At 40.9% G+C, this 22168-nt stretch overlaps 2 protein-coding genes across 6 annotated transcripts in view; one reads left to right on the top strand and one right to left on the bottom strand.

The window, feature by feature from the left end:
- IQGAP2 (IQ motif containing GTPase activating protein 2) overlaps positions 1 to 22168 on the top strand; it is a 298102-nt gene that overhangs the window by 202691 nt on the left and 73243 nt on the right. For all 3 annotated transcript variants that reach the window (XM_040450363.1, XM_040450370.1, XM_040450378.1), the window contains 2 exons: positions 5745 to 5908; positions 21150 to 21240. In XM_040450363.1, coding sequence (XP_040306297.1) covers positions 5745 to 5908; positions 21150 to 21240 — 255 coding nt within the window. The remainder of the gene's footprint in view (positions 1 to 5744; positions 5909 to 21149; positions 21241 to 22168) is intronic.
- On the bottom strand, positions 10603 to 17094 carry F2RL2 (coagulation factor II thrombin receptor like 2). 3 transcript variants are annotated; one of them, XM_040450410.1, is made up of 3 exons: positions 16764 to 17091; positions 16343 to 16589; positions 10603 to 12727 (listed from the first exon to the last, which is right to left on the bottom strand). In XM_040450410.1, the coding sequence occupies exon 3, from the start codon at positions 12717 to 12719 to the stop codon at positions 11649 to 11651; it is 1071 nt and encodes a 356-aa protein (XP_040306344.1). In that variant the 5' UTR covers positions 12720 to 12727; positions 16343 to 16589; positions 16764 to 17091; the 3' UTR covers positions 10603 to 11648. The 3 variants fall into 3 exon arrangements, with proteins under 3 accessions (XP_040306344.1, XP_040306334.1, XP_040306325.1); XM_040450400.1 differs by lacking the exon at positions 16343 to 16589 and having other exon boundaries at positions 10603 to 12721; positions 16764 to 17094; XM_040450391.1 differs by lacking the exon at positions 16343 to 16589 and having other exon boundaries at positions 16764 to 17090.

Here is a 22168-nt window from a genome sequence, read left to right as displayed (position 1 = left end):
ATTCCATTTTCATTCATGATTTTATCTATTTGGGTCATCTCCCTTTTCTTTTTGAGAAGCCTGGCTAGAGGTTTGTCAATTTTGTTTATTTTTTCAAAAAACCAACTCTTGGTTTCGTTGATCTGCTCTACAGTTTTTTTAGATTCTATATTGTTTATTTCTGCTCTGATCTTTATTATTTCTCTTCTTCTGCTGGGTTTAGGCTGCCTTTGCTGTTCTGCTTCTAGTTCCTTTAGGTGTGCTGTTAGATTTTGTATTTGGGATTTTTCTTGTTTCTTGAGATAGGCCTGGATTGCAATGTATTTTCCTCTCAGGACTGCCTTCGCTGCGTCCCAAAGCATTTGGATTGTTGTATTTTCATTTTCGTTTGTTTCCATATATTTTTTAATTTCTTCTCTAATTGCCTGGTTGACCCACTCATTCGTTAGTAGGGTGTTCTTTAACCTCCATGCTTTTGGAGGTTTTCCAGACTTTTTTCTGTGGTTGATTCAAGCTTCATAGCATTGTGGTCTGAAAGTATGCATGGTATGATTTCAATTCTTGTAAACTTATGAAGGGCTGTTTTGTGACCCAGTATATGATCTATCTTGGAGAATGTTCCATGTGCACTCGAGAAGAAAGTATATTCTGTTGCTTTGGGATGCAGAGTTCTAAATAGATCTGTCAAGTCCATCTGATCCAATGTCTCATTCAGGGCCCTTGTTTCTTTATTGACCGTGTGTCTAGATGATCTATCCATTTCTGTAAGTGGGGTGTTAAAGTCCCCTGCAATTACCACATTCTTCTCAATAAGGTTGCTTATGTTTATGAGTAATTGTTTTATATATTTGGGCGCTCCGGTATTCGGCGCATAGACATTTATAATTGTTAGCTCTTCCTGATGGATAGACCCTGTCACTATTATATAATGTCCTTCTTCATCTCTTGTTACAGCCTTTAATTTAAAGTCTAGTTTGTCTGATATAAGTATGGCTAGTCCAGCTTTCTTTTGACTTCCAGTAGCATGATAAATAGTTCTCCATCCCCTCACTCTCAATCTAAAGGTGTCCTCAGGTCTAAAATGAGTCTCTTGTAGACAGCAAATAGATGGGTCTTGTTTTTTTATCCATTCTGATACCCTATGTCTTTTGGTTGGCGCATTTAATCCATTTACATTCAGTGTTATTATAGAAAGATATGGCTTTAGAGTCATTGTGATGTCTGTATGTTTTATGCTTGTAGTGATGTCTCTGGTACTTTGTCTCACAGGGTCCCCCTTAGGATCTCTTGTAGGGCTGGTTTAGTGGTGACAAATTCCTTCAGTTTTTGTTTGTTTGGGAAGACCTTTATCTCTCCTTCTATTCTAAATGACAGACTTGCTGGATAAAGGATTCTCGGCTGCATATTTTTTCTGTCTAGCACACTGAAAATCTCGTGCCAATTCTTTCTGGCCTGCCAAGTTTCAAAAGAGAGATCAGTCACGAGTCTTATAGGTCTCCCTTTATATGTGAGGGCACGTTTACCCCTTGCTGCTTTCAGAATTTTCTCTTTATCCTTGTATTTTGCCAGTTTCACTATGATATGTCGTGCAGAAGATCGATTCAAGTTACGTCTGAAGGGAGTTCTCTGTGCCTCTTGGATTTCAATGCCTTTTTCCTTCCCCACTTCAGGGAAGTTCTCAGCTATTATTTCTTCAAGTACCCCTTCAGCACCTTTCCCTCTCTCTTCCTCCTCTGGGATACCAATTATGTGTATATTATTTCTTTTTAGTGTATCACTTAGTTCTCTAATTTTCCCCTCATACTCCTGGATTTTTTTATCTCTCTCTTTCTCAGCTTCCTCTTTTTCCATAACTTTATCTTCTAGTTCACCTATTCTCTCCTCTGCCTCTTCAATCTGAGCCGTGGTGGTTTCCATTTGTTATGCATTTCATTTAAAGCGTTTTTCAGCTCCTCGTGACTGTTCCTTAGTCCCTTGATCTCTGTAGCAAGAGATTCTCTGCTGTCAGCTATACTGTTTTCAAGCCCAGCGATTAATTTTATGACTATTATTCTAAATTCACTTTCTGTTATATTATTTAAATCCTTTTTGATCAGCTCATTAGCTGTTGTTATTTCCTGGAGATTCTTCTGAGGGGAATTCTTCCGCTTGGTCATTTTGGATATTCCCTGGCGTGGTGAGGACCTGCAGGGCACTTCCCCTGTGCTGTGGTGTATAACTGGAGTTGGTGGGTGGGGCCGCAGTCTGACCCGATGTCTGCCCCCAGCCCACCACTGGGGCCACAGTCAAACTGGTGTGTACCTTCTCTTCCCCTCTCCTAGGGGCAGGATTCACTGTGGGGTGGTGTGGCCCCTGTCTGGGGTACTTGCACACTGCCAGACTTGTAGCGCTGGGGATCTGGCATATTAGCTGGGGTGGATGGGCAAGGTGCACAGGGGCAGGAAGGGCAGGCTCAGCTCGCTTTTCCTTCGGAGATCCGCTTGGGGAGGGAGTCAGACCTGCCGGAGGGATGGATTCTCAGAAGCACAGCATTCAGTGTTTGCAGGGTGCAAGCAAGTTCCCTGACAGGAACTGGTTCCCTTGGGGTTTTGGCTGGGGGATGGGCGAGGGAGATGGCGCTGGCCTTTGTTCCCTGCCAAGCTGCCCTCTGTCGTCTGGGGCTCAACAACTCTCCCTCCCGTTGTCCTCCAGCCCTCCCTTTCTCCAAGCAGAGCTGTTAACTTATAACCTTCCAGATGTTAAGTCCCGCTGGCTGTCAGAACCCACGCAGTCCAGCCCCTCCGCTTTTCAAGGCAGACTCGAGCTCTCCTTTGCCAGCGGGCTGCCCCTCCGCCCCGGCTCCCTCCCACCAGTCCGTGGAGCGCGCACCGCCTCTCCGCCCTTCCTACCCTCTTCCGTGGGCCTCTTGTCTACGCTTGCCTCTGGAGAATCCGTTCTGCTAGTCTTCTGGCGATTTTCTGGGTTATTTAGGCAGGTGTGCGTGGAATCTAAGTGATCCGCAGGACGCGGTGAGCCCAGCATCCTCCTACGCCGCCATCTTCCCTATACCTGAATTTTTGACTGCACTGGGTGTTGGTGCTCCTAACCCCCACATTGTTCATGTGTCTACTATATATAAGTATATTCTTGCATATACTGTAGTATTTTATGACTGGTTGATAATTTATTTTTAATAATAAGGTAGTACGGAGAATGGGCCTCCAAATAGATACCCTTTGCTGGTGTTGCAAAAATTTGCCAAGCTCCATGACTTTGCTCTGTATTTTTCTTTCCTGGACCTTCTAGTCTATTTCCTAAGAACCTGCAGTGAGATGGTAGAAGGTTGAGCTGGTAGATACAGTTATTATTCTTTTGGCATATCCATGAGTTAGGGCTCCAGATGTTATTTTACCAGGTGGTTTCATAGAAGCAATTTGTGATAGTAATTAGTCATAACTAAACCTTAAAACTATCTTAAAAAACATGTCTGACTATTAATCTCTAGGAGGCCTATCTACACTCCCCAACTACGTGCAGCTACTTTAATCATTAAAATTAGATAAAATTTAAAATTAAGTTCGTCAGTCATACTGGCCACATTTTAAATGCTTAATAGTTACATGGAGTGTATTGGACAGCCCAGTCAGAGAACGTTTTCATCATCACAAAATGTTCTGTTGGACAGCATTGGACTGTATGGACCTGGAAATTCGCTCCACTGATACTATAGGGAATTGTTTGATTTAGAACTATCTCTGTTTTGGCATCCTTCACAAAAGTGGTAACGTAATCTAAAGAATAGAATGTCTATCCAAACCTCTTTGTATTTCAGTTTTTTTTTTTCTGTACATCTCGACATTAAATTTTTCCAGCTCTGTTATTCTGTGGTTCTGTCACTCATTGCCTTCACACTGCTATCTAAGTGAGGTTTACACTAGAAATTAGCATTCCTCCTGCTACTTGTATATAAAGTTGTCCTCCCATTTTATAACCCCTTCATTGAGATATAATTTATATACCATAAAATTGACCCATTGATTGTTTTTATGGTGACTTTTATGGATTTAAAAAGTTGCACTACCATCAGACTATCTAAATTCATAACATTTTCTTCACCCCAAGAAGATACTTTGTAGAGTCACTCCCCTTTGCCTGTCCTCCCGTTCCCCCCACCCGCAACCACTGGTCTACTTTGTTTCTGTGGATTTTCCCATTGTGGATATTTCATATAAGTAGAATAGTGTCTAAGTTTTTATGTGAACCTGTGGTTCCCTTAAGTGTATATACCTAAGAGTAGAATTGCTAGATCAGATGGTAATTCTGTGTTTAGTATTTTAAGGAACTGCTTGTTTTCCATTATGACTACCATTTTCTGTTCCCACCAGCAATGTATGAGAGTTCCAGTGTCAGCACATCTTCACACTTGTTACTGTTTGTCTTATTTTTATTGCCATCCTAGTGGATATGAAGTGGTATCTCATTGTGATTTGGATTTGCATTTTCCTCCTAACTAATACTGAGTATCTTTTCATGTGATTATTAGCCATTTGTATATCTTCTTTCAAGAAGTGTGTGTTCAAGACCTTTACCCATTTTAAATTCGGTTTTCCTTTCTTATTGTTGAGTTGTAAGAATTCCTTATATACCTGGTATACATGTGTATAAGGTGTACAAGTCTTTTATCACATAGAGGATTTGCAAGTATTTTCCCCCATTCTGTAGATTGCCTTCACTTTCTCTGGTGTCCTTTGAAGCATAAAAGTTTGCATTTTTACATCCCGTGTATTTATTTTTTTTCTTTAGTTGTGTTTCTGGTGTCACTATTAAAATTAGCACCTAACCCATGGCCACAAAGATTTCCTCCTATGTTTTCATCTAAGTGTTACATAGATTAAGCTTTTACACTTCAGTCTGTGATCCATTTTGAGTTATTTTTTTGTGTAGGCTCTGATGTAGAGAGTCCAGCTTCATTCTTATGCATGTGGCTGTCCAGTTGTCCCAGTGCCATTTGTTATAAAGACTTGTACTTGTTGAGTTGTCTTGGCAGTCTTGTCAAAAATCAGTTGCCCACAAATGTAAGGGTTTATTTCTGAACTCTAAATTCTTTTCCATTGATCCGTACATCTATCCTTATGCCAGCAGCATGCAGTATTGATTAACTGTAGCTTTGTAGTAAGTTTTGAAATTGTTAAGAGAACTCCAGTTTTGTTCTTTTTTCAACACTGCGTTGGTTATTCGTGGTCCCTTGCATTTACATGTGAATTTTAGATACAGCTTGTCAATTTCTGTTTGAAAGAAAAATGCAATTGGGATTTTGATAGGGATTACCCTGAATCTATTGATCAGTTTGAGGAGTATTTCCGCCTTAACAGTATTGTTTGGATCCATGAACATGAGATGATTTTTCCATTTATTTAGGTCATCTTTAATTTTTTTCATTAGTGTTTTGTGGTTTTCAGCGTACATGTCTTGTGCTTCTTTTGTTAAATTTATTCCTGTTTATGATTTAAGTAGGTACAATGTAGTTGTGATTGGAATCTATTCCAAATGGAATTTTCTCCTCCATTTCATTTTCACATCGTACAATGAGTGTGTGTAGAAATACTCTACACTTTTGTACATTGACCTTGTATCCTGCAGCCTTAGCTCTGCTTATTAGCGCTTAGAGGTTTTCTTATGTGCAGGGGGTTCCCTACCCCCTTTCTAACTCCACCTTTCTTATAGGTGATTCTAGAGAACTTATGATGTATTGTGACTTAAGAGGAAAACTTTTTTTCTTGCCCTAGGAATCGTAGCTGTAGGGTACATCAATGAAGCTATTGATGAAGGGAATGCTTTGAAAACTTTAGATACTCTGCTCTTACCTACTGCTAAGATCAAAGATGTGGATCCAGACTGCGCCCAGCACTACCAGGATGTTTTATACCATGCTAAAATGCAGAAACTCATGGTGAGTCTTAGTAGGTTTGTTGCTTTTAAATTTACAGACAGGGTGGGGGGAGAAGGGCTGAGAGGGAGGATTTTCTTGATTTGTTTTGCCTACGGCTTATGAGATACTCTTCCCACAATTGCCTATGGACCAAAATGGAAATAATAGGGCTATTTTTATCCTGGTGTCAAACATGAGCAGGAAGCTGGCTCCAGAGCTAATCACTGCTTTTACTTTAACTAAAACCTCACTGATGGGTGAGTTCTTGTTCAGATTCCAATTCATTGGATATTTACTGAGCACATACTGTATACATAGTGTACTGTATAGTGTGTGGTAGAGGGAAAAAGGGTAGAAGGAACACATGACATTTGAAGATCTCTGTCCTCCTTAAGATGCTTAGAAACGGAGGTAGTGGGCATTCTTATATAGAAGAGTTAAATAACAGTAGAGATGAGTATGTGACACAGTGTGAAAACAAGGCATGCACCGAGTACTTCAGAGACCATGGATTTTTGTGGGCTAGAATCCTAAGAGGAGTGGTCATGGAGAGAGAACAGGAGCTGCCCCTGGAAGGGAAGGAGGAGCTGGTTAGGTGGGTGGAAAGCAGGACGGTGCAGGCTGGGAGTACAGTGCTGGGCAGGTGTGAGCCTGGTTTGTTCTCAGCACAGGAAGAGACTGACCTGGCCACAGTCCCTTTGAAGAGCACAGGGTTTTTTCCATGCTGCAGAGCTTAGACTGGTGTTAGGAGGTGTTCCACAGATACTGGCCAGTGTTGGAAGGGTGCTGAGTGGTGAAGCTTATGATCTGTTCCTTGAGAGTGAGAGAGAGATGCTCCCTGGAACCGACCCCACTCATAGATGCCATGTCTCCAGCTGCAAGCCAAAACCTCAAGGAGTGGAGGTCTTCTCTGTATAGGTGTTTACAACCCAGAAACTGCCTCATCTGAAACAGGAACAACATCTTTGATTAGAACAAACATTTATTGAGCACCTGTTGTTTGCCAGGCATGATACTGCATATTTGTATGCATATTATCTCATATAATCCTCATAATCATAACAGCCATGTGGGTTAAATGTCCTTATCATCACTTACAGATAATGAAACTTAGGCTAAGTAATGTATCCAAAACTATCCAAAAAGTAATTCCTTCTGCAACTATGCCCTGGTCCATTGGATTCGGAAACCTGTATCATAAAGGCAGAGGGAAGGGGATGTTTATTGTTGCATTGTAATAACAAAAGACCCCAAACAATATAAATATCCTTCAAGAGAGGCCCAGTTAAGTAAGTTGCAGTATATCCATATAGTGAAATACTCTGTGGTCGTCAAAAAAAATTGAGTGAATCTATATTGGATAATCTTCAGTATGTATATTGTTAAGTAAAAAAAAAAAAATGTTTCCACATGCCTGAAAATGGGATACACACCCATAATAAACATACTCTTGCATGTGCATAAATTATTTCCAGAAGGAAACACCTGGAAGGTGAACTCGAAGTCTGGTGTAGATGGGAGACTTCTTTGTTTTCTGTTTTTGTGCTGTTGGGATTTTACTTTCTTAGAGAGTACATGTATTACATGATGAATGTTTCTAAACTTAAAAAAAAAAAATGTAAACAACTCACAAAGGGCCAGGATTTCCCTGGTAACTTAGTTTGTGGAATAGGACCTACTGCCCCGGCTGAGGTGTTCCCCTTCAAGGCAGCTCATTTTGATGCAAGGTATTAGAAATTATTTTGGCATAATGTAGTCTCCAGCAGCACAGGGAAGTGTTGACTCTGGCAAAGAGAAGTGAGTGGTGAGGAAGGAAAAAATAAATTTTTAATATAAACTTTGTACCATGTATTACCTATGCAAAAATATTTTTAATAAAAATTAAAGTGTATATCTTTTTATGTATGTGCATATTTATTTACATTTATATGTTGCATACATATGCACATATAATCATATGTACTACTGAACTGCGTCATTAAAGGTGAATAAAAACATCCCTCCTAGGCGGGGACTTTTGTACTGTTAACCTTCTGATGGGGATGGCAGCAGCCTTGCCCTACCCCCTGTGCTTTAGGAGTGCCCTCACATTATTATTTATCTTCATTTGACCCTCACAGCAGCTGTGTGGCTGGTTGCCCTTTCACCTGATGGGAAGGAACGGGACTGGTCAATAAATAGTGGGCCAGCGAATAGGAGAGTGAAACTGAAACCCAAGCCTTGTGCCCCCACACCCCATGGAGGGGAGAATGGGTCTCCGCCTGCCATCCCCACTGATGGAGCCAAGACTGTGGCCCGAGGCACGCTTGTCAGCATTGGAAGATATAGTTACTTGCTTTGGAGACAGACAGGCACCATTCCAGTATTGGCTTTGTCAAAGTAACCAGAGATTTTAGTCAAGTCCCTTGAATTCTCTATACTTCCATTTCCACACGTGTAAAATGGATATAATAGTGCCTATCTTACAGGATCATGATGAGGGGTTAAGAGTAACATACAGATGTAATAAAGTGTATTTGTATGTTCACAAACTTCTATTTCTATAGATTATATTAACATGTAATCATATATAATTATATTGTGAACATACACATGTGTTTGTTCAGCACTCTGCATGGAGCTTGACACCCCCAAAAATACTGAAATAATGTAGCTAATATTATTGTGGGTGCCAGCGGTTGCCCAGGTAAGGGCTGAGTGATGTCTGTGTCACAAAGTCCTTGCTAGACACACACAAATTGTTGCATCTACAAACCGCACGTGGGATCTTCTGGGTACAGGATAGAGATAGACCTAGGTTCCTCTCTGCCCACAGCCACATGCGGTTTGTCCTTGACTCCACAAATCTTTCATAGGCAGGCTATGCAAGTCCCTTCCAGAGCATTCCAATCTGATAGCTTTAGGTCAAGATGGAGTGCCGTGGGACCTCACCAGGGCACTTAGAAGCCTTTGCTGGGTGTCTCCACTTTGCCATCTGTCTGTCAGGCTTGCTTCCTAAGTGTAAGAGCAGCAGCTTTAGTAATGGAAATAGAGCACTAAATATGAGCCTAAGGATCTGGGTTCTAGCTCAGGCTGGAATTAAACTGCTTCGGCCTATAAAATGAGGATCCTGAATTGTATTGGCAAGAGCTAACAGATTTAAAACATTACAGTTCCAAGCAATGAATATGATTTGGTTTAATTGCTATTTTTAAACACCATTTTCCTTTTCTGCCCATTAATTTTGAAACTTTTTTTTTCTCTGCCTGTTTTTTCCCTGGGGAAAAAAAACCTGATTCTTTGCTTATTTGATGAGGTCTATGTGTGTGTGTATGTGTGTCTGTGTGGGGTTTTTTTGTTTTGTTTTTTTGTTTTTGAGAGAGAGAGTGGGGGAGAGAGAATATTAAGAAGGCTCCATGCCCAGCGGGGGTTGATCTCATGACCCTGAGATCATGACCTGGCCAAAATCAAAAGTCATACACTTAACTGACTGAGTTACCGAGGTGCCCCATCTGTGTGTGTTTTTTAACATTTGTGGTTTGGATGCTTGGAAGTTGCAGTTGTGTTTTGATGGAGATAATTCTGTGCCTTGCCTTCCCAAGATCTGGCCTTGAAAATAATAGAAAAAAAATTATATTACTAGTATTGCCAGTATAAAGTAAAGCTTGTGCGAAAACATACAGCTGTTAAAGATCACATTGGAGGGGCTCTGGGTGGCTCAGTCAGTTGAGAGTCTGACTCTTGATTTCGGCTCAGGTCATGATCCCAGGATCATGGGATTGAGCCCTGCATTGGGCTCCATGCTGAGCATGGAAACTGCTTAAGATTCTAACTCTCCGCCCCCGCCCCCCTTCATGTGTTCTCCCTCTCTCTCTAAAATAAAAAGAATTTTTAAAAACGATGACAGTGGATAACAGCTGCATGGAACGGATGGCCAGTTTTATCAAAGGTTGAGGACAGGGATTTAAGCTGGTGAGAATTCTTGCTCCTCGTTAATAGTATTTCAAGTGTAACCTTGTGTAGAAACCAAATTCCTTTTGTCTCAGGAGAAAGGCTGGGTAATGCGCATGTTGGCACATACTTAGCAGAAAACACACTTTGTTCACCAGAGGCAGTGAATTGTGAGCTATTTTGAAATTGAAGGCTTTCCTTGAGACTTTGTGAATTAGATGCCCAAAAACGTTCTGTTTTGCTACGTATATATTTACTGCACAAGAGTTGTGTGCTTTTAACAAGTGAATATTACTACATTTTTCTTTTACGTGAAACTGTATTACACATGATGGCTTTATTTGCAGAAACCAATTCCTTTCATTGAAGTTTCTGTCATCTTAAAACTTATTTTAGGTTTCTTTTTATGTTTTTTTTTTCTTTTTTCTTCAAGTAATCTCTGTACCCAATGTGGGGCTGAGAGAAAGGGAGACCCAGAATCTGAAGCAGGCTCCAGGCTCTGAACTGTCAGCACAGAGCCCAACACAGGGCTGGAACTCCTGGACCGTGAGGTCATTACCTGAGCCAAAGTCTGCTTAACCGACTAAGACCCCCAGACACCCCACCCCTTTTTTTTTTTTAATTTTTTAATGTTTTGTTATTTTGAACTTTTAAATGATTTTATGAGTATGTTCTAACTTACCTTTTTTTTTTTTTTTTTTTACATGCCCAACCAAAAAAATAATGTCCCTTGTCATACAAGGTAACTTGCCTTCTCAGTAACAATTGAATGGGCTTTCATACTGTTTTGCTGCTTTGAGATTTTATTCATTCACTCAGCAACATGTTATACAGAGCATGGATCTGGGCCCCACAAACCCTGAGAAGGCTTGGGTCTACATGAAACTAAAGAAGGGAGAGGAGTAGCCCCTTCTTTACTATACAGGGTGTTTAATAAGTATTTATGAAATTAATATTTGTATATAAATGTCAAAAATACAAGAAAGCGAGATGAGAAAAATGAACTTCTAGCTTGAGAATCAGAAGAATGGTCCATTGAAGACTTTAAGAGATGGAAAGAATTAAGGCAAACATGTTAAAAACAGCTTTACAGTTAGAGAAGCAAGAGCAAAAAGGAGAAGTCAAGATTGTAGCAAATCAAGAAGCTTGGCTGGTGCCTACTTTGCAGGCAAGGTATATTGGGAAGTAAAGTTGGAAAATTATCTCTGAATGTCAGGCTAAAGATTTATAGCTTATTCCAAAACAGTGAACAGTCATTGGCAGTGTGTGAGCTGGGATTTTTGAGTGATGTGTTCAATATGATCTCAGGAAGATTAATCTGGCAATGGCCAGTGAAATAGAATAGGCTGGCAGTGAAAAGAATGGTTAGAAGGCAAATGTGGGATTAAGGTAATGGCCCCTAGTGATAAAAATCACTTCGAGTGAGCTGATGAGGCACCACCTGTGTGGGAGTTGGAGAAGGAAGACGAATCAAAAATGACGCCAAACACTGAAAACTGAGATCTTAGCTTCTCCCTGTGCTTCGCCCTTGTCCCACCTCCTCCTCCAGGACCTGTAGGGTTGAAACCTACTGGAAGTAGGGAAGATGGAGAATTAAAGGTCTTGAAGTACCAGATGATGAAGTACCAGAAAAGATGATGATATCTTTTCTTCTGCTCTGACACTCTTAAAATCCTGAAAAAGTATTAAAATAAAAAAGTGCTTTTGTAGTGTTTTATTTTGAGGCAGTATTTCTTAGGAGCTCAAGAATGGAGTTAGAGGGTAGAACCCTTTGCACTCGGCATATATCGTCCCAAGAAGGTGTGTTTTCACAGATGGCGTTCCTTGTTCTCTAAGGTGATTTCACCATTGTAAGGTAAACAGTGGAGTGATCTATGATTTTTGACATAAGAAAATAAAGGAGTGGATCTAGGCAACTATTCAGGCTCCCAAGGCACAAAGCTATGAGATAGACAAAATATAAGCCATCAGTATTGTTGTAGTAGTAGTTAGCGTGGTGAATAATGAGTATAATATTGCTTGGAGCAAAGCAAATGGTGAAAATCAAAAGAATGAGGAGACTCGCTTTAACATACCACAACCATCTGTGATCATATGCATTAAGCGTCCGAATGATGGCTGTGTAGCAGTAGATAATGACCACAAAGGGAATTAAGAATCCAAAGAATGCCAAGGATATGAAGTAGTAGAGTTGGAAGGGTGATGAGGACTCGCATGTGTTGTGGACATCATGGCAAGTGGTGATGTCCTGCTGGACAAGGTAATATTCCTGCTTCAGGATGAAGAATGGCAGCATGTATAAGAAAACCGTTGCCCACACCAGTCCACATGTCAGCAAGGTGTAGGTACGCTTGGGCAGACCTCGGTATGTGAAAGGATGGACAATGGCTAGGTAGCGGCTGATACTAATGCAAGCGAGGAGCAGAATGGAGCAGTACATGTTGCCATAGAAGATGACTGTGGTGGCCCGGCACATCACCTCTCCAAATACCCAGTTGTTCCCATTGAGGTGGTAAGCTATCTTAAAGGGCAGTGTGATGCAAAAAAGAAAGTCTGCCATGGCCAGGTTGGTGTAGAAGATGTTCATACAGATGGATCTGGTCCTGAAGAGGAGCATCCACAGGGTCACCGCATTGGCTGGCACACCTACTACAAACACCAGGATGTAGATGGCTGGGATCAGTTTGGTACTTAAGGAGCTGCTCAGGTACCCCATGGTAGCATTATTCACGTGGAGATTTGAAACCCTTTCTTCTGGGCAGTTAATTTTTACAGTTGTGGTAGTTCCTGTCCAGCCTTCTATGGCAGAAAGGGGGAATTCTTCAAAAGAATTTGGGGGAGCCCCACGGAAGGTCTTAATAGGTAAGGTTGGTTTTGCCAAGTTGTGGACGTCATTTGCCATGCCTGCAACTGAGAAGAAGTATTAATATGAATTATTGCTGAGCCCATGCCTGTGATTCAGGACACAATGAAACTAAAAGTTTTATCTACATAGTTTCTGTAGTTGTAGAATTTAGAATCATTTTTATTTTTACAAATCCCTATAAATCTGGTAATTAGCAGGAATGCATTTAGTATATATTGTATGCCCCAGCACTGTGCTAGCCCATGCAGGAGCAAAAGCTAGATGGCAACTCCTTGCAGGCAGGAAGTTTATAATACCTTTGGAGAAAGCAATAATAGCACATCAAACCATTATAGGCCAATATCATATTGGCTGTAAATTGTATAGACATTCAGACAGTGGTTAACAGATTTAAATGTTTGAGCAGAATGTCAAGGAAGAGGTAAAGATGAGCAAGGTTCATAGATGAAATTTAATAGATGAATAAGATATATGGGCTGGCATGGGATCTGGCACTGTCAGATAAGTTAATTCAACAAATGTTTATTGCATGCTTATATGCCAGTGGTACAGTGTTCCACTCTGTCCCTGTCTTCAAACTGTCAGACCAGTGGAAAAGGTGCACAAAAACTCATTGTCTTACGCTAATAAGGTGTGTGAAAGAAGATGACAGGGTAGGTTACAGATGAAAGGGTAGGATACAGCCAAATCTCTGAAAGACCTTTAACTAGAAGAAAACTCGAAAGAAATCATGTTTCTGTTCTCAGATGCTGGGCTTAGGCACCTACAAAATTGTGAACAGAGGCATGGCCATTATAGTAGACAGCATGATGGCCCCACAGGATTCCACCTGCTAATGCCTGGACCCTTTGAGTACGTTATTTTATGTGCAAAAGGGACTTTGCAGATGTGATTCAGGATCTTCAGATGGCATGAGTATCCTGGATTGGCTGGGTGCGTCAGATGTAATCATAAGACTCCTTATAAGAGGGAGGCAAGGGAGTCAATATCAGATATTTTAAAATGCTGGGCTGTGCTGGCATTGAGGATGAAAAGAGGAGCCATAAACCAAGGAATGCAAGCAGCTTCTAGAAGCTAAAAAAAAAAAAAAAAAAAAAAAGACAAGAAAATAACTTATGCCCCAGAGCCTCCAGAATGAACACAGCCCTGCTGATATCTTGACTTCAGGACTTGTGACCTCCGGAAGTATCATCTGTATTGTTTTAAGCCACTACAATTGTGGTAATTTGTTGCAGCACCAATAGCATACTAATATAACTGTGATCTGGTTTATATTTAAGATGACTTGGGTGACAGTGTAGAGACTGAAAAGGGAAGAAATTAGGGGCAAGGGGGACTGATCTGGAGCCTGCTGTACTCATTGAAACTCAAGATGGAAAGTAACGAACTAGAGCAATGGCAGCAGAAAGGCGAAGTGAACCGTGGAAACTGATGGCAGCTTAGAGGGACTTGGCATCCAGTTGGCTTTGGTGGCAATGAGGGAGAGGCAGGAGGCAAAAATGACTAGGAGGCGTCTACTCTAGATGATTTTGGGGAAGAAGATGGGACAAATGACAAGCATAGAGGAGACAAAGGAAGAAAAATGAAAAGAGGGGAATAGAGAATATAGTCCATAATGTAATAACATTGTTTGGTAACAAGTGGTAATTACACTTAGGAGATAATGTATAGAATTGTCCAATCGCTATGTTGTGCACTTGAAGCCAATGTAACATTGTATGGCAACTCTATTTCCGTTTAAAAAACTAAGGAAAAATTCAGAAGTGGAACAAAAAGGAAGAGAGCTGCAACAACTGCATACTATAAATTATCCTATATGCTGGGCGTTCGTTGGCGTGCTAATTTTAATCGTCCTAATTCCTGCAAGAGCAATTTCAAAAACACCGTAGACCTTACTACTCAAACCTGTTTCTCATTATATAGTTTTTCCATAAATCTTTGACACGTACATGAAGTGGATTCTCTCACATTTCGAAGATGGACTTTAATGCCTAATATAAACCTCATACTTAGCAATTTAAAATGCCATTGTTGGGGCGCCTGGGTGGCGCAGTCGGTTAAGCGTCCGACTTCAGCCAGGTCACGATCTCGCGGTCCAGGAGTTCGAGCCCCGCGTTAGGCTCTGGGCTGATGGCTCGGAGCCTGGAGCCTGTTTCCGATTCTGTGTCTCCCTCTCTCTCTGCCCCTCCCCCGTTCATGCTCTGTCTCTCTCTGTCCCAAAAATAAATAAACGTTGAAAAAAAATTTAAAAATAAATAAATAAATAAATAAATAAATAAAATGCCATTGTTCTGCCAGTTACGTCTTTTCACGTGACTTCTGAATTCCTCCGTGTTGAGCACTTGGGGTTAGTGTTTAGTAACCTGGTTCTCATTCAAAGCCAGTTTCTCTTCCTGCTTTAATCTCTAGCAGTTCGCCCCCAGGTGAAATTGAAGCCTTCCTCATAACCTTGAGATTGCACAAACTGAATTCAGTGTATAAAACAGAGTATTGCCTGAACAAGTAGGGACAGGGAGGTGGTGTTAAGGTGTCGTTTAAAGGAAGATAGATTAACGAAGAGGAAAGAAATATCTGGGAAGTGTTCTTCTCTGCCTGTGTTTAGATGTGAACTTTGAGGATCGGTTGGGTGACCCTTGGATTCAGCCACACAAATCCTGCTCTTCATTCGCGCATTTTGAAAAATGCTTAAATTTGATGTCACCCAAAGAGAAATGCCTTGAGAATTAGGCCCAAAGCTGGAAAATGGTGGCTGAAGAACATGCTGTGCAAGTTATTTCCTTTCAAGATCTGATAAGAGAGTCGTTGAAATGAAGTGTTTGTCACTTTTCAGAAAATTCCTGTGATTGAGCAAGACATGGTGCCTAAAAACATGGTAAACAGTGGCTGTGAAAAAGCCTCGATTCCTTTTTCCATGAGAATTCCAGATCTGGCTTGACTTGAGTAAGTCTTTTAGTGCCTAGAGTCTGGTGTGCTTTCAAATAGTACTCATTGTTAAATTTGACATATTTTTCAATTTGTTTGCATTCTTAATACAGGCTTCCGTTTGGCATAATGTTTCTAAAATGTTTTTACTCTGGGCAAAGGCCGTGGAAAGGGACTGGTCCAAGGGGACCAGACTTCAGCCTCTAGACGATAGGGTTTTTTTACTCATTTCTCCCCCTCCCCATGGAAGAAAGCAAATGCCTTGCTTCTTGAAGGAGCCCCCTTCTGCTGCATTTGGGTTCACCCCTACCCAGAACGCTCACTCCTCGTGAATCCCACACCCGCTGCTGCTCTGAATGCTTAGCACTCTCCCACAACCACCTTGGCGATTTCAACTGCCTGTTGAAGCAACATTCCTCTGTAGAGGTTTAGTTTTGTTAAATTTTTATTTTTTCTGCCTCATCGTTGTCCCTCACCCCAGCTTTCCTGCTCCAAACAATGTTGGCTAGAGAGTGACCTAACAGCAGAAGAGTTGTGGATACAGATAGCGCAAATTGGTTTATTTTGGAGTAAGCAGGAGGTGACAGGCTAACATTGGGTTGAGTGAAATAAACACATTAAGAGTTGAATAATAGTATTTGGGAGATCTCATTTCTAAAAACTAAAAAATCATGTGAATGTAAGGAGAACTCCATGGTAAAGTCATTAAGAAACAGTAACCTGTTAGCATTACTTACTGGAGGACCACTCATTCTTTCTGGTACTGTTCTTGTTTTTCCTACTTGTGGCCCAAGACAAGGTATAAACATAAGAATTTTGAAAATCTCTTGAAAAAGTGCTGTCTTGCTGAATCAGAGGAAATTCTTAGAAGATCAGAATCTTGTCACAATGAAGTTTGATCCGTGACTTCATTGTAGGAGTTAAAATCTTGACTATGCCACAGGTTTTTAAATCTAAGCAAAGAACACTGGTCTTAGACAAGGTCTGAACAGAGCAAACAAACGATAGCTATTCCCTTCCAAGATGCTGCCTTTTCATAACTTCAAACTCTGCCTTTCAGGTTGCAGATTGTGTAATGTGAGAAGAAAATTAGATTCCGTTTGCCCTTGTAACACAAACCACCACCCCCCGACCTACCCCTGTATGAAAAGAGCTTACCACTTTGACAAAAAGTGGGCGACAGAAGCATGACTCCAGCAGCTACAAAGATGAGGGCTTTCATCTTGGTGACCTGAGTCCCGTTTCTCAAATGTTGTTAAACGTGTACAATTAGGGAGCACAGCTTCCCCTCAGTTTCGTGTGTGAACAGCAAATGGAACCCTTGTTCTCGCCGTAGAGCGTGCTGTCTGTCTCATGCTCCGCAGACTGGGAAGCTTGCCCAGGTCCTCTGGAGGGGAAGGGTGTGACAGCGCTCATGTTGCAGGCTGCGTGACTCAGGCTGAGTCTCTGAACACATTACTTTATTCCTGGAGCAAATCATTTAACTCTTACCCACCCCTAACAGTTCCTTCTGCTTAGATGCTCTAATTCCCACCCCGTATACTTTGATATGTTGAAAAAATGCAAGTAGTATACAGTGAGTGCTTATAGAAGTAAGCTGAACATAGAGGCCAAGCAGCAGTTAGTTTTGACTGTCCTATATCTCATTTTTATCCATTTAAAAAACACAGTGCCAGAGTGTGATGTCTACTGAATAACTGAGCTGTCAGAAATTAGCCTTAATCCTCTCTGTTATTCAAACCTTAATTCTTAAACCCATTACATAATTATAAATGAAATGAGTCACAGAAAACAAACTTTTTTTAGGAAGCTAAATTAAGACCTTGGTTACTTTGAAAATTCTCCATCAGTGTCACATTGTTCTGAATTTGCCATCACTGTTTAGCCATACTTGGTTTTAGGGTGTTTTTTTTTGTTTTGCCATAACTCAACATATTCTGAGCTGTTCGTTAACTACAGAGTCAGGTAACAGTGGGGTGTGGAGGGGTGTTAAATAATAAACTAAAATCGTGATACAACATTAAAATGCAGAGGACTCTGTTTATTCCATGGTTATTGGTGAGCAGGTCTACAATAAACATTTTTTTAAAAATGTGAAATGGGGGCGCCTGGGTGGCGCAGTTGGTTAAGCGTCCGACTTCAGCCAGGTCACGATCTCGCGGTCCGGGAGTTCGAGCCCTGCGTCGGGCTCTGGGCTGATGGCCCAGAGCCTGGAGCCTGTTTCCGATTCTGTGTCTCCCTCTCTCTCTGCCCCTCCCCCGTTCATGCTCTGTCTCTCTCTGTCCCAAAAATAAATAAACGTTGAAAAAAAAAATTTTTTTTTAAAAATGTGAAATGTCCATAACATAAAATTTACCATCTTAATCATTAAGTGGTGTCCAACTCAGTAGTGTTTAGGACAGCCACACCATTGCGCAATGTATAAGCTTTTATGGATAGTTATATCCCGGAGGATATGGGTTAATATGTAGTATAAATGAAACTGCATTGTGACAGATTTTTCTGTACTTAACACAACTTAAGGTTAAACCCTAAGCCAAACAGTCCCAACAGCATGTTGCATATAAAATGCAGCAAGAATCAGAAAATGCAGATTTGGTGTGAGACTTACAGGCTGAGGGCTAAGCCAGGAAGGAATTGATTTGTGTAAACTTTTCACATCATGATTAAATTTCATCACACCAAGAGTTTTACAATCAAAAATTAATAGTACTTCAGCTACATAATCTATGTTAACAGAAGCTGAAATTGAAAGCTATTTTGTTGCAGAAATAGCCAAAATGCCATAAAATATTGAAAAGGGTACTTTTTGTTGAATTAAAATATTCTAGCACTCATCTGAATTCAGGAATTTATCACTTGATTTGCAGATGGCCTGCTTTCTCTTTACTTGATCCATTTGTCACTCAGATGTTGAACCTGGCTATGTAGCTTGAGGTAGAGCCCTGACCATCCTATAAATAAATTTCCAGTCTTGTAGCAAGCAATTTAAAAGGAGATCTTAAACTGCTAGGGCTTGGTTTTTACTCTTGGTTTTACATTTAACTCTAGCATCCTTCAGTGTAATGAGTCATGATTTAAACTGTTGACTTAAATCCATTTGGTTTGTAAACTTTTTCTTTGCCTTATGAAACAAATACTTTAAGCTTTTAAGTGGGATTTAACTTCCTTTTCATCTGGGTCAAAGTTTGTATGGTGCATCTTCTACAATGATAAGTTACGAAAGAATTTGGTAAATACTCTTCAAAAAAACTGAAAGAGACATAAATGAACTTGTATGGAACTTAGTCTTTAGGCTAGTCCTGGGAGGAGTGTTTGGGTTCTCTTTGGCCTTGGGAACAAATAGTTCCTACTCCCCTGTCTCTTCATTCTTCCTGTAGTCTTCAACTTCCTATGATGCTTCTTGTTTGATTCCTTCACATCCATTCTTTCAAGAAATGGAGATCTTGCTACAAGTAACCATACCCATGTGGCAGATCTGCCTAGAGATGATTGTGGAAGCAGGAGCCAAGCCTTCCATGATGGTCTCCATTAGCCCAGATATTACAGGATGAAGTGATAGATTCTTTGTCTTACTTTCAGAGTGCTTTCCGCATACATTATCTCAAGTTAGTCTAAGAGAGAAATAGCTTTGAAGCCTTGCAGAGGAGCAGGTGGATGTCATTTCTCCTTCCTGCAGACTATCCATCCATCATGAGTCCTGAATGATGGAGCAAGTTCTCCATGGTTCTGATGAGCTACTTGCTGTTCATCACAGGCTTGCCTTAGGATTTAGTACGTGACACTTATTACTACACATGGGCAAGTGTCCCCATTGTTGAAAATTGAATGCCTCAGGGTGCCTGGGCTCAGGTCACAAGATTTGTGGGATTGAGCCCTGCGTCAGGCTCTGTGCTGACAGTGCAGAACCTGCTTGGGATCACCCCTCTCCCTCCGTCTCTCTGCCTCTGTTCATGCCCCTGCATGTGCTTTCTCTCTCTCAAAATAAATAAACTTAAAAAAAATAAATTGAATGTCTCATCTTCCCTGAAAAATATTTAATTTCTCCTGATAACACTTACTTGTAATCTTTGGCAAGTTTATGTAATCTTGGACAGTTGGTTTCTGGAAATCCCATTGAATTACTATATAGTAGCACCATATTTGTAATATGGTAGTCAGAATCAACCCAGAAGTAAAAAAAAAAAAAAAATGGGGTCACCTGGGTGGCTCAGTCACTGGAGCATCCAACTTTTAATTTCAATTCAGGTCATGATCCTGAGGACATGGAATCTAGCCCCATGTCACTCTCCATACTGAATGTGGAGCCTGCTTAAGATTCTCTCTCCCGCTCTGCCCCTCTCCCTCACTCATGTGCATGCTCTGTCTCTCTTTAAAATACAACCAAAAATAAAATAAAATCACTTTAAAAGTAAAAAAAAAAAATGGTAGATAATTTAGTGCCTTTTTATTGCTGTTATCACTTCCATTCTGAAGCTGTCCTTAGCTCCAAGTATTTCTTCCCCCTGTAATTAACCCCTACTATAATCATTTCTTGACTATTTCTAGATCACATGTCTACAGCCATTGTCGCTCTGATCACATTGTATTATAATTATTTTTTATGTAAATCTATCTTTTCTACTAAGTTGTTAGCTCCTTGAGGGCAGCCACCATGTTTTTGTATGGGTCTTTTGTTTTTGTCTCTGTGTCTGATAAATGCCAAGTATCATTGTCTTTCCTTCAAATTTAAAGTTTCCTGTGAGGAGCGCCTGGGTGGCGCAGTGGGTTGAGCGTCCGACTTCAGCCAGGTCACGATCTCGCGGTCCGTGAGTTCCAGCCCCGCGTCGGGCTCTGGCCTGATGGCTCAGAGCCTGGAGCCTGTTTCCGATTCTGTGTCTCCCTCTCTCGCTGCCCCTCCCCCGTTCATGCTCTGTCTCTCTCTGTCCCAAAAATAAATAAACGTTGAAAAAATAAATAAATAAAGTTTCCTGTGGTACTCTGGGCCACCTTGTGAACACAGTGATTAAGGGAGAGCGTATTCAGAGGCAGCTTTTCTGGAGGAGGTGACATTTGAATTAAGCCCTGAACGGTAAGAAAGAATCCACAGCCACACAGCTGGAGGAGAACATTAGGGTCTGAAGGAGGCTGGTGTGCAGGTCTGAGACAGGGAGTAGAGGAGTGTGAAGGGCAGCCAGAGGAGTCAGCAGGCCTGCATCATTAGATCCCCACGGTCCCTGGGAAGGGGAGTTACATTTTCCCCTAACTGCAGAGGAAATCTGTGGAGGAGTTCCAGCACAGGGATCATCCGGTTCTTTATAAAGGACCACCGTGGGAGAGGGCAGTCTTGGAAGCAACACAAACCAATAGACGAATGCACCTAAGTGGGAGATGGGGGTTGGAATTGGGCGTTATTTCATTAATAGTCTATACAGTGTATGACAGTGCTTGGTAGTTGGTAAGAGTCTGTGGGAACTGTAATAAATGGGCTCCTGAAAAGCAGTTATAAATTCTGTTTCATCATCATTCCCTGTTCTTTCTTTTATTCTATGACCCTATTCCCAGGACTCTGAGATTGTTTCCAAAGTCCTTTGGCTGGATGAGATACAGCATGCGGTCGATGAGGCCAACATGGACAAGGACAAAGCAAAACAATGTAAGTCCTCACCTCCTTTTGCTGGCTCAATGAACCTTGCTGGTTATGCCACTGATTTTTTTATTTTTATAACTATATAGCTTTAGTTTCTGAAAAGATTTGGACTCTTAGCAATTTTAGTTGTTGAGTATATATACAAAAAGATCTATTGGTGGTGGCACTATTTTCAGTGATTAGGTGCCATCTCTAGCAAAATCTAAGGATTCTGGTACAAAATCCAGAAAGCAAAAAAATGGTTACTGAACTCTCAGATTTCTAGTTTAATCAAGCCCTGTTTTACCTTTTTTAAAAAATGTTTATTTTTTTAATTTACATCCAAGTCAGCATATAGTGCAACAATGATTTCAGGAGTAGATTCCTTAATGCCCCTAACCCATTTAGCCCATCCCCCCTCCCACAACCTCTCCAGTAACCCTCAGTTTGTTCTCCATATTTATGAGTCTCTTCTGTTTTGTCCCCCTCCCTGTTTTTATATTATTTTTGTTTCCCTTCCCTTATGTTCATCTGTTTTGTCTCTTGAAGTCCTCCTATGAGTGAAGTCATATGATATTTGTCTTTCTGTGACTAATTTTGCTTAGCACAAAACCCTCCAGTTCCATCCACGTAGTTGCAAATGGCAAGATTTCATTCTTTTTGAATGCCGAGTAATACTCTATTGTGTATATACACCACATCTTTATCCATTCATCTATCGATGGGTATTTGAAGCCCTTTTTTTTATCTTGACCCTTAAGAAACTTGCCCAATCTGCTTAATAAATACCTATGCTCCCTTCTATGCCTTCCATTGTATTAGTCCAGATTTGCCAGAGAAACAGAACCAAATATATACTTTTCTCCGGAGAACTAAATATGTAGTCATATATCTGTGTGTGTGTGTGCATGTGTACAAGTGCATGTGCATGCAGATAAATAGTTGTTTCTCTGGA

The sequence above is a fragment of the Herpailurus yagouaroundi genome, unplaced genomic scaffold (genome assembly GCF_014898765.1).
Source record: "Herpailurus yagouaroundi ecotype Mexico unplaced genomic scaffold, PumYag 29, whole genome shotgun sequence".
In the NCBI taxonomy this organism is placed as follows: domain Eukaryota; kingdom Metazoa; phylum Chordata; class Mammalia; order Carnivora; family Felidae; genus Herpailurus; species Herpailurus yagouaroundi.
The sequence above is the reverse complement of the archived record's forward strand: the minus strand, read 5'-3'. Positions and strand labels throughout refer to the sequence as shown.